Below are 13,107 nucleotides of genomic sequence, written 5' to 3' on the forward strand. Positions count from 1 at the left end.
CATCTGAATGGAAGCTCACATTCAAAACCTCAGCTTTCCACAATGTAAGTTTTTGAGATAAGACACTAGTCACCGAGAAGCAGACATGTTTCAAATGTTGCCTACGGGATGCAAATACAGAAGCATTTTCCCTGAGACTCTGTTTAGAGTCTAAGTCCAATATTATTCCTTTAAAAAAAAAAAAAAAGAAAAAAGGCAAAAAGCAGAATGTGAGGTGGAAACATGATGGAGAAAACCTTTCGGGAGTACAGATGGGCAAGGTTTTCCTACTTTGTTCTTCAAGCAAGGCTGATGTCCTGTCCTGAAACAAACTCTCAAAAGTGTGACAATTGGAGGCTATAAAATTGGTCACTGAATGATTTTGTGGCAGCTTTATATTCGGTTGCAACACACTTGGACTTTGAATCTTCTTGTTTGAATGGAGCTTCTTTACATGGAAAGTATAGCAATTTCCTTCATTATTTAAAAAAATTAGGGAAGAGTTATTTCTGGACAAGTTACAATCACAGTCTCAAACCTGTCATTCTTGTTCCCCAATAGAGACCATTTCCCCCAGAGATCATCCAGCCACATTACCTCTTCCAGTAGCTACAAGGAGTCCTAGACAAAACCAGACACTTCAGAGACTGACATTCAGACTTTTGAACTACTTAAGGTTCATTTCTTTCTGTACCATCTCTCAGTGTTTGAGAGGCGAGGGATCATAGGGTCATTCTCTTCTAAACATATTTATGGACTTGCAGAAGTGATTATTTTTCCATTTATATCAATTATTAATTTCCAGCTTTTTGCAGATAAGCCAAAGAAAGTGAAATCAATTTAAAAAAACAAACCAAAACAACCCCAAACCAGCAGGCTTTACTGCTGCATAATCAACTGAAAAGCTGCTAAAGAAGAAACAATCACAAATGGTCTTCGCCAGAAAAAATTATTATCAACTGCCTCAAAATCTGATCGCAGTCCCCCCAAGCACAAAGGAAGATGGCATGGTACAAGTCCTTTGCTAGTAAAGCCAGCACAGTCTCACTGCTCTTAACGTTCCTGACAGGCGAGTTCTCACAACCAAGGATCTCCATCTGGGACAGCCCAAGGTGGAGCCACTGTCCCAGCCCCTGAAGGTTGAGGGATGTCTTTCTCCAGACCGTCCAAAAAGGCAGAGGAACTTCAGCATAATTTTCAGACACCTTTTAAGATAGATAGGTATTTTCAGCATGTTTTACAGGACATCAGAGAGGTTATCAGCACGAATGCTATTCAAGGCTAATTCTCAGCATTTTCCCCCTGTACTGATAACTCCCACAGCCTAATTCCAGGTAAGAAACTGAAAGCTGGCCACTGCTGAAGTATTACCTAGAAAGCAGTCACCTCAAAACCCCTCCTTGCTGCTGTTTTATTTCTTAACTCGGCAAATTAAAAAAAAGTCATGACAGTAGTAACATTTTATTGTCCTGTGAAGAACTATGTAAAACTGCAAAAATATGTAAATAAGACTTTATAGAGTAATACAGGTGTTTAGTACTTGCTTAAGCGATACGAGTGCCTAGCCTGGAGTTATTTCCAAAAAATAAAATCTCTGTAATGTCTGAGGTCGTTGCAGCTAAATATGGACTAGCTCTGCCATTCCCAGGCACGGTGGTCCCTCGTGTCCCAGGCCGTGTCAGACATCTCGCTCTCATGAGAAAGAGCAGATGGCAGCATCGCTCAGCAACTGGGCACGAGCAGCAGCCCCCTTTACAGTAGCCTGGTGGCCACAGGCCCAGCCAGCCCCCCCTCACTGCTGCGCAGGGGTGGCCAGAGCAGGAGGCCGGGATGCCCCGCTGTGGGCTGCATCGCTTTAGATGCAGAATTTTCATTTGTAAACAAGCCCGCTCAGAGCCCTAACAGGATGGTGGTTGCTTGCAAAGAAAAACTGAAAAGACAAAATCAACTTCATACCTTTGAGTGAAACATGAAGGAAAAATCATACTTTACACTTTTGGAGCCTTCAGATTTGGTGAAAAAGGAAGGAGTTGATGTGTCCAGTTCGTTTTATGCATGAGCCCCAGCATTCCTAGCACATGCAGTTACAGTTTGTTTTCAAAGAGACCAATTATTTCATTAAAACATCATCTTCACACTTCCACATTTGCTATAACAAGTCTCCTCTTCATCCTTCTGGCCTGATAGTTTGCCGTTCTTTTTTGGTATAAGAGCAATGAAAAGAGCCAAATGAAAAAAATCAGTCTTTGTAATATCTATAATTTACTAACAGCTAGTAAAATCTGGGATTTAGGATCTATCCTTTCTCCTCCACAAAGTAAAGGAATACTGCAGGACTTCAGACCCATGGCAGATCAGGCAGCCAGGAAGGATCTGTGTGGCAGGATGCTCTTGCAGGTAACAAGGACATCAAATAAGAATTTGAAACAAGCCTGTGCCTGGGAACTTGAAGGCTAAGATGAGGAAGCAACAGGAGCAAAAGCTCCTTGAACTGTCTAATACTGCCTCTAATGTTTCACTATCTGTAAGACACCCAAGGAAGCTACATAAGATGTCTAGTTTATACACAGCAGAAACTGAAAGCTGGCTGATGGGGTGGGGTAATGGGAGAAATAGTGGAAGGGAACATAGCTGAACAACACTCAAAAGTAGTCAAAATAATGACTACAAGGTTTTCTTCCAGACAAGAAACATAAATGAAGTGTAATTCAGCAAAATGGTATAATCAGAAAATAGAGTTCAGGGTAAGCATCTCTGCAGCGTAAATCTTTGATACAAATAAAGATGTTTGAGCAATCACAATCCCTGTGACGAAGCAGAAGGCAGAAGCCTCGGTGCCTGCCTGTGCAGGAATGGAGTGCTGCAGTCTTGGCACTTGGTGGAGAGATGCTATCGGGGATTGCCATGGAAACTGGAGGATGCAGACCCAGCAGCTTTGACTTTGCATATACTGACAGTGAGTTCAGCTGGAGACGAGACACCGAGAGCACTGGTGGTTTCCTGCAGCTCCCAGGCAGGACTGAGATGGGGCTGTATGTGGAGCTTTCCTCCAGTCAAGCCTCCTGCCTCCACAGCCCACCTTCCGTGTGCTCCCACCTGTGTACCGGCAGAACTGCCCATGCATGCACCCCACTTTCCTCCTCCTTCCTTGCAGGTTAGACAATACACTCATTTTCCCATCCTGTTGCTTCCATCCAGGTTCCTCCTCACTGAGCTGCCATGTGACAGCTTTTAAGTAGTTTTGAGTTTTCTGGACAGGGGTATTCTCTAGAAGCAGAGCCAGTTTCTAATTGAAGTTCCTTTCACGGCAGACGGAGCCCTGATATCCCATCTCCCTTTACAGCCTGGAGAGAGCAAGAAATCAGATTTGTACAGATCTGGAAAGAATCACTTTAAGAGTTAGCTGTAATTTTTTTTTTTTTTTTTTTAAATGAAAACAGCCTTGATTCAGAGGGAACAGGTCATACAGAAGAGCCCACCACCAGGTGAATTGCTGACACCTTTGACAACATTGCTCTTACCTTGTTATTCCATCTGCTTTGGAACACATTGTTGTGGATTGGAGAAGAAATCTTTTTCCCCTCAAAACCCTGAAGCAATGTAAATTTAATTAGAAGTGTCCCTTTAGGATAAGTTTCTACTTATTCACTTATTTATACACAAGGCAGCACTATTTGCCCGTAAATGTGATGCATATTAATACAAATGCAATCTTAAACTTGTGTGCAGGTTTCCTGTAAAATTTTCCTGTCATTGGACCACCAAAGCTGAGATCCTAATGTCACAGAGCTATGACATAGTTTTCCTTCAGTGAAATGGCATTCCAAAGCCCTGCATTAGGTCCTCCAGAAAAATAAAATTAATTTTCATAAAACCTACAATAGTTGTATCTCATACAAGGAGCAGAACAAATCAGCACTGGGCATGTATGCTGCATAATAACAACTGTGCAGGCAGATCCCAGCAGCATTATTTTCACTGCAGGTTTGTATTCCGCCCCTCGCCTCCCCCAAAGAAAAAAGATTATTAGATGTGACACAGGCAGACCAAATATGCCTAATATGTGAAGTGACCACCGACACATGATATTTCTGGAAGTAAGAGTTTTAGCAGGTGGTAAGGGATAGCACAAGGTGATGTTAAGTGACAGGCTAGTACTCCCACTTTGATTTACCACCCCTTCTCTGTACAGGTGACTTCATTTTCAAATTTAAACTCATTTCTTTCATGTTATTTGAAAAGTGAGAAAGACTTAAGGCCAGTTTGTTTGACAGGATGGCAGCTGTCACTCCATGTAAGCAGACCCCCGAAATGAAAGAGCAATCCAGCACATGGAAATAGAAAGTCCTGACACTTTAATTATCTGAAGAGATTACAAGATGAAAGTCTTCCTTGAGGCAAATGTATATTAGTATTGATATAGTCATTGTGCTTTTCAGTAAGAGAAATAGGAGTCTGTATTTACATAAGAAACTATAGTGTCTGAGATCTTTAAATATATTTATGGAAATGATTCTGAATTACAGCATTTACAAAATAAAAACAAGCTTGAATAAATATTCAGTCCATTAAATAAGTTTTTTTTCACAGAAGCAACTTTTTGTGCATATTCATTTCACAACTGAAGTTTGTTGTATCTTTATCCTATAAAAGAAGCATTAAATTTGTTGGTTTCTTTTCTAAAAATAAAACTGCAATAATCATTGCAATGTGAAGCCTGAGATTTAAGCCTGAATAAGTATCATTGCTTGCACCACGTTACCCACCTCCCACCAATCGCCCAACCCCATGCCTTTCCAAACTCTGGTGATTCCATGGGAAGGATTTCAGGGAAATCATAATAATAAAAAAATATAAATAAGGTGAGGATAACACATCATAGCTGACATTGTCTACAAACAGCATCATAAGGCTTGTGCATTACACATAAACTAAGTGAAGCTGTTTCATCTGATTCAAAACAACAGTAGTGCCAAACTGTTCTACCCTTATATGGCTCATTAACACTGAATATTAAACCATTTAAAGAGAGTGCCCTCCCTCTCCAATAAATTAAAAAAAAAAAACCAACACTGGCCAATTTTGCTTTGCAATTTTGAATTACGACCTTTCTTGAGCATGGTACTGCAAACAACTTCCTCATCCTTTTTTCTATTTATCACTGTGAAACCCAGTGTGTAACACTGAGTCAGGAAAGGGGATACAGCAAAGAGCTCTTGATCTTGTTTCCTCTGTAACCACAGCACTCACTGTCTTGCTTTTCATGTGGCTAACTCAAAGCATGTCCAAATGCCTTTGAAACCTCAGTGCTCAGGGAGCTCTTACTACAAATAGTTTGTGCAAGATCAGAGCATGAATCCATGTGAGACTTACTTCTTTCCAAGTGGAGATAAAAATTAATCCCTGGTGTTTCAAATAAATACAAACATTTTCTGAATTGTTAGCACAAGTGAAGTAACAGTATGCAATATTTTACACAGTTACTCTGCCAAATGTGGACAACAAGTACTTCTCTGGTTGACCATTCTGTAGGACCTTTTGAATATACCATTACATATCTGTCATTTTAAAAACTCAGTATGGGAGAAATACCTTGTCACATCTAAATTTTGCTGCTAAACTCTTTAAAAAATATGCATTTTAGTAGTAATTCATTTGGTAACCATTTCCTCTGAAGTTTAAGTTTTAAATGCTGATATAGAAACCAAAGCTCTGTGTTATACCTTTATTAACACAACATAGCATAAATGATGAAGATTATAAATACTTCCAAAACTCCAAAATACGGAACTGGAAGCTGTAAAACTTAATTTTTAGAAGACAACTTGGAGTTATTGCTTTGCTTGGGAAATGAAAGGCAACGGAAATATACTGCTTGAGGACCTTCAGTGCTTCCTATGTGATTCACAGAACATTTTACCTATGTAAATACAAATATGGATTTGAAATAGTTTTGCTTCAATTAATCCTAGCATAGGTAGCAAAAACCTAGTAATGGGAAAGTTAAAACCGCAGCAGGAGGGAGAGCTCTGACATCCACAGCCATGATGGTATTCTAGTGAGCACAGAAGTGTCCGAGCTTTGGGACTAATTCGCTGGGATGGACTAGTTAACCGGCTACTCTGTTCCTAGCACGTAAGATAAGCAGCAATGCTTGTTCAATTCTCTGAGCCCTATTTCCTTCCACACAGTGCATTTGCTCTGCATATGGCATCGTAACATTAATGTTATAAATTTATGGAAGACTGTACTGTAGCCTTAGAGCTACAGACGCTTCATACTTCCCTTTAGCAGCTTAGTAAAATGCAATAAAAACTGTCTGTACAAAATTTATAATAATGGATGTCAAAGCCTACATGCCCTCACGAGGTCCCTCTTTCAAGTTAATTCTTGGCTTAGGTCAAATATATCAGTCCATGTAAGACTCCAGAAGACACACCAGTAGTTTAATATGTCAGATACCAGCTTTGTCACTATAGAAAGGAGTGACATGGAACATGTAACAGTGAGTGCAAACACGGACAGGCTTCATCTGACCATAACGAGGTAATGGAGCAGAGTGGGAGGAACAGCGGGAACAGAAGATCTGAAAAACAAGAGGGAGATTTCACCTTAGTTCCTCTGAAGAACTGAATGGAACAAAACTGATTTTAAAAGAGGGGAGAGAAGATCGTACCAGCTGGGTTTTTGTGTATTGGCAACACCACCCTCCTGGGCATAGCAAGTGAAAGCAGGCAATTCACAGCCTGCCCACCGATTAACCTGACTGTGCTGAGCCTCCCTGACATGGGTGCCCAAGCACTGACATTAGCCAAGGCAGCTCCACCAGAGATGAAAAGCTGCCTCTCTCTCCATCGGTTTTAAAGAAAGATTCAGGGAATATCTGTTAATATTTCCGAAGTTCCTACTTCTGCAAGTCCACTACAAAGTTAACAAAACCAGCTAGCTTCTCTACACTCTTTAACTTGTACAGCAGCAAGCAAGCGAAATGGGATTGCAGATTTCTGGCTTCCATAGGCACATGACTGCTTTATTCTCCCTCGCTCCCTCTTCCTCCCCCACAAACTTGCAAAGCAGCAGCCCTACACACCGCAGTTATCCTGCAAAGGTTTAGAAAGAAAGGAAGGGACATGCTGTCCCTGCAGCTGAGCTGTGCATCACGCCTCACAGTGCAGGCTGCTGCAGCTCGTTAAAGCTTAGAGCAGTAGTCCACAGTGAGTCTCGATTTGGGGCATTCGTTCCAGGATCTCAGCAGGGAGCTCTGCTTTTTAGCAGACAAATGCTTATTGCCGCATAAATGTCACCAGCCCCCCCCCTCCACTTTCTAAACATAAGCTCAGCAGTTGATAGCCAAGACATACTAAAACACTTGTGACTTGAAAACCCTGGCCAAGCACACACATTTTGCTGTGCAGCTGAGTTTCTGTGGTACACATAGATTTTCTGTTCCCTTTGGAGGATAGTTTCTCACATGTTTGACTGAGTCATTACCTTGCCACAGCTCCGACAGTGGTGTTTCCTGCGAATGACTGTGAAAGGAGCCTTGCACGCAGTGCAGAAGCTGCAGACTTCATCTGGAACCCAGTCAGGAGGATCTGTCAAACACAGCAACAAAAGGGAACATAAATCAAAAGAGAATAAACACAAACATGTGATTTCCAGCTCCTCAAGAGAGTATGGAGAATAAAATGTAACAGCAGCTGCTGAGTTTCTCCAGGGGCTTTTCAAACAGGCAGCTAGGTGAGTTTGGGATGCCCAGGAGGTCTCGACTCCCCAGTTCCTCTGCCAGGTGCCCACCTTTGGGCAGAGCACAGCAGGCACTGAAACAGCACACAGCAGCTTTGGACTCGAAATGAAATATATCCTGTTCAAATGAAAGTGACAGAGAAGACAGTGAGCAAAATAAAGTATGAAGACAAGAGACTGTTAAAGCAGAGCTGGAACACAGGTGTTTGTCAGCACAACCAGCCATCAAAACAAGCTTAGAGCTGAGATCATTTCCAGCCTCTTCAGCCCTCCCTACAGAAAGGCTGGCAGCTTCTCTGCATTTAGGCAAGCAACTGTACAGATAATAAACTTGAAGCCTGATTACTGTCTGCTAAACTATTAGGACTCTTACTGGAAGTCACTAGTAACTACAGCAAAACCACAAAATCAAGCGTATAAGATGTAATAAAGGAAGATTTCGACCATTATCCTGAACAGCATGTTTCAGTTGTTTATTTCTTCTGTGAGCTCTCTAACCTCTCATAAAAGCCAAGCAGGGAAATGATTTGGTTTTGGCAAAGCAGAAGGTATTAGGCTTACTTCTGTTGAGCTGCTAGTGACAGGCTGACATGACCTCAGTGAGTCTAAAAATACAAGTGTAGAAATGATATAGCTGATCGCTTAATTAAGTTGTTAAAAATCTAATGAAGGGCAAAGCAAGTTCTATCCAGAAGGAATCCATGGACACAGCAAACAACTGCTGGATGTATTTACCCAAGTTCTCTGTAAGGATCTTCTCTCCGAGTATTATTTACAGTGTGCAACCCATACAATTGCTGATTTATAAACCTGACAAGTAAGGTCCCTGCCTCAAGGAGCATATTATCAAACAACAAAATATGGTGCAGTTAATGCAGAGGTCAAGAGGGCTACAGGTACACACAGAAAGATAATGAAAATAAAAATCCACTGTATTGTTCAAACATAACCATGACCAGTTTTCATGTGTCAGTCACATTGCAACATTTGTTAAATTGGTTAAGTAAAAAGAATACAGCATTCAATGCAGTAAATGCTCAAAAAGCAGATTAATAAAAACAAAGAGAACTTTGAACCTTGACATCTTTTACAAGCTTCTCTCAACTATTTTGGAAGACGAGAGAGTTTAAGGAAGAAGTCTTTCACTTCATGAACAAACTAGTCTGATAAAGGTCACAACTATAGGGACAGCAATCAAACCCAAAGTGTGTGTGCAGAGAAATGACCAATGTGGAAAAAAGGAGACTGCACATAGCAGTCTTCACCTCAGGCCTGGGAACAGTTCACCAGAAAATGTTCTGTGGGGGCACAAGGCTACAAATTCCTACTTCAAAGGCAGGATTCCCTTCAGCAGCAGAGGTGCAGGACTGCCAGCTTAAGCTGAGGCATTAACACCAGTGAAACCAACAGATTTTCCTTCCCAATTCTTTTTGTTCTCTGCAACCTCCCCACCTACTACATGTTACTTGCCCAGTGAAACTTACTCCTGTTATTAGTTTATGATGTCAATTTTGAAAACTCCCTATCAATTTCAGAAGAATCGCTGATCAAAAACCATGGCAAGCCTGATGACCTTGGAGCAGCTCCATGTTCCCCATCCAGGAGGTCTCTTGGGTTATCACTTATATTTGGAACAAAGCCAAAACCAATATTCCTGTTTAAAACTTGCCATTAGACTACAAAGCCTGTATTACATTTTCAGTCACTTAACTATCCCACTGATCCTCACTAATTTTAAAGACAGCAAAATTTAGGAAGTTATTCAAGCTCTGTGCAACAAGGTCTCCTTCCCAAATGAACACAGAGCTGGTGGAAGCAAGTTTGGTGAGATGCCTATTTCACTACCAATGCTTTATCTGCTGCATTATAATGTGGGTTACCATGTTCAGCTAGTTACTAATTTTAATATTCACAGAAAAACCACAAAACACAAAGGCCCTTTTTGTATAAACTGCAGCATGCCAATACGAACTGCAACTTTCGCAGCAGCTAGTACCATAATCACTCCTTTCCTTAGATCGTGATTAGTCCAGACACATTATGAGCTAGCACAGCCTCACCACAAAGACTCTGGAGCTCATCAACAGAAAACAGCTTTCTTATCAGGTGTTTACGATTTGCTTGGGGATTTTTTCCGCCCTGTTGTTGACCTTGGAGTGCAATGTTGAAAAAGCTGTTTTTTAACTGACCATGTATGAATTTAATTTTCTCCAGTGATAAATAAAAAGAAAAATTGCACCACCCCCCCACCCCCCCCAAGAAACAGCAAATTTATTTTGGAAACAACCTTATAAACTCCTAACAGTCATATATCCATAGTTCCTGGTAACAGCATTACTGGACTGCCAGATGAATTAACCTGCAAACTTTGTTTTTATAACTGCATTTAAAAAAAAAAAAAAATCACATCTTAGTGGTACTCAGTGTATAGAAACAGTATAACCCTCTCTACAGAATGTTCTCCCACATTAGAGGGACTGTCTTTACCTCCACATTGGCGTCACGGTCATCTGATTCATCAAATTAACACATCAGTAGATTGAGCTGAAGGGCACATTATCCCCCCGAAGTGACTCAATAACAGTAAGGCCCTCTGACGGAGGCTACATGGCCAGCCCCATGTCCTGTTGCTTCTGGATTTTAGTGCCCTCCTAACATCCCAATTGCTCACACCAAGATCTGCTGCACTGCAGCACACTCCCAAATAGTAACACTTAGTTATGTAACAGCTTTTAACATTCAAAATGCTGTACAAACATTAATTGCTTTAATCCTCATTACCCAGCTAGAGTCAGTAAGCATGTGGGGAGAAATCAGGAGTGAAACATCTTGCCCAGAATCATACAGTAGTGCTATTAAAATAACATTTGAAATCAGAAACTTTGGGCCATTAGCCCTATGCCTTTGCTTCCAGTTGTGGTTGAGAAAGTCCTTACACTGAATACAAACACAGCAGCTTCACTTTGAGTATGCCCTTAGAAATTAAATGCAATGCTGGATGGGAGCCGCAGTGCTCACACTGGCAGGAAGGATGAAGCCCTGAATGACTCAGTCTCTCTGAGCCCATGCAAGCCCCAGTGGCAGTGGGATCACACCCCCAGGTCCCCTTCACAAGCCTCATCTCGCTCAACCTTGGGAGCAGCCTTTCTGACTTACATATATTAATGATTGAGTCATCAGGCTTTTTATAGAAGAGGTTTTTGAAATATTCTCTGAAGAGCAGTCTCATGAGGGGATAAAGCTTCAATATGAGGAGCAGAGTGAGTTACACAAATTAAACCCCTAGCATTAGCCTGAAGACGTGCGGGAAGCAGGGCAGCAACACTGCACCCATAGGCTTTTTATGTTATAGTCCTTCTCCAGGCTATGCTGCTCGATTAGCTCTGCATGCAGCAGCAAATGGAAACATCCAGCCTCTAAAGCACTATCTGCCTGTGCTTCAGGGATTTGTACAAGGAATGGAAGGAAAACCTTGTTCGTGATATAATTGGCCCACTGATTTATCATGCAACAAGAGCTAAGAGAAGTCTGTTGGGAAGCAGATGAAGAACACAGCACAAACATCAAAGAGGAAGAGAAAGGAAGGGAAGGGATGGGATTAACGAGACAGAAGAACTACAGAAATAACTTTTAGAAAACATTAAAAGCATGTACAGAAAAATAGGCAGAGAAAAGAAAAAGAAGCAAAGAAAAAGAAACAAGTACTGAAATGAATAAGAAACAGGTTTAGGGAAAGGATAAGGCACAAGATAAAATCAAATAGTGTGAAGACTGAAAAAGACATTTAGAAAGGAAAAACAGTATTCCCAACTCTTAACTAATCAAAAATCTTGCACTACAGTATCTTTTAAATAATGAAATTTTATGGTCTTTGTAGTCGTTTTATGCTGTTGCTTTTAAAATTCACTTTTGCATGTCTATGCAGCCTCATTAGCTAAAAAAGTTTTCTGCTTTTAAAAAAGTCTCACATAAATCCAAGATGCTGCAGCTTTGAGAAAACCCTAACCATGATAAAAAAAATCATAGACATTGTAAACTGTCAAAAAGCACATGTAAATTAATTTTGCTTAAATATGTGCAACAGACCTACTGCAGTTCCATCTAATCTTAGAAAATCAAGGAGAACATCTGTGTCCCAGAACACAAGAGGAAGAGAGTCTGGACCTGGACCCATGAACAGTGTTAACTGAAACAACATCAGACCAGAAAGGTTAAGCTCATTTGGTGATGCTGAGACACAAGAGACTGGGGCGGGGAGGGAAACAATCCCAAAGTTGTTGGCACTTGCAGAAGGTCTAGTCTTAACAAATCTATACTCTGGTAGAAAACAAAATCAGGAAACATGCATACCACAACTCCCTATTGAAGAGCAACTACTAAATCCTAAGCTTGTGGTGGTTGCATTACAGCCAGGCAATGCAGAGAACAGACCCTTTCTGCATCTTTTGTTTTTATCAAAGATTCCTAATGCAGAACTCAAACTGGAAGTTCCTCCTGCATCAATGTGTATTAGATTTTAGAGCACATTACGCATAACCCTGATTATATTTCACCAAACTGACATTAAGAGGGCTGTTCCTACAGCAGCCCATGGAACTTACACCGCTGCAGCCGTCAAAGCGCATTACCCTCGCGGCTGCAAAAAAAGGTCAGATGGGCTTGCTACAGCTCTTCTGATGAAAGCAGGAATTGTACATTCTCACAGTTTTAAGTATGGAAAGTAGAGAACTAAGGCAACTTGACTTCACCCCTCACTTCAACTGCCATGGTAAGATGAGTCTTTTCGTCCCTTATCACAGATGGATTTTCTGCATGTCATTCTGAGCAATCTCTAACTTTTATATAAGAGTCCTAGGAGGAAATCTTACTAAAGTAATCTTTACCTTTGCTCAGTAGATTCGGTGTTGATTACAGCTGGCTTGACATTTTTCAATAAAAATAAATTTTCTGCTTCAACAATACTGTTTGATTAAAATTTCAGGGGTGAAGGAGAACACAGAGGTACAGACTTATTAGGTTCAAGTATAGGTCTTGTCAAACAGCTTTCTTAAGATGGAGTTTCCATGCAAATCTAGAAAGCTTTCACCAAAGCAGGGAGCTCTGCAGACTGGGGCTCAAGCCTCTGCTCTGCCTGACTCAACATGACCTTGAACAATGACATCCTGTGTCTACTCTGTACAGGTACATGATCAGCAGCTCATTCTTTGGCAAAATAATTATTTACATAAAATGGAAAACTCTGGTAGAAAACAACTGACTTCCACTGGGATCTATCTCAAAATTTAGTTTAAATCAGATGGACCAGAGACTTGGATCTTCTGTTTAACTGTTACTACATACCAGAAAAACACTCACCACATGTATTTTTAGGCCAAAAAAAAT

At 40.9% G+C, this 13,107-nt stretch overlaps 1 protein-coding gene across 3 annotated transcripts in view; it reads right to left on the reverse strand.

Annotated features, from left to right (window-relative positions):
• Positions 1-4,332: 4,332 nt before the first annotated feature.
• ZFYVE28 (zinc finger FYVE-type containing 28) overlaps positions 4,333-13,107 on the reverse strand; it is a 159,377-nt gene continuing 150,602 nt past the window's right edge. For all 3 annotated transcript variants that reach the window (XM_074904400.1, XM_074904399.1, XM_074904401.1), the window contains 2 exons: positions 7,471-7,574; positions 4,333-6,565 (listed from right to left, as the gene is read on the reverse strand). In XM_074904400.1, the coding sequence (XP_074760501.1) occupies positions 6,434-6,565; positions 7,471-7,574 (236 nt within the window). In that variant the 3' untranslated portion in view covers positions 4,333-6,433. The remainder of the gene's footprint in view (positions 6,566-7,470; positions 7,575-13,107) is intronic.

Source organism: Athene noctua, chromosome 4, assembly GCF_965140245.1.
Source record: "Athene noctua chromosome 4, bAthNoc1.hap1.1, whole genome shotgun sequence".
Taxonomy (NCBI): domain Eukaryota; kingdom Metazoa; phylum Chordata; class Aves; order Strigiformes; family Strigidae; genus Athene; species Athene noctua.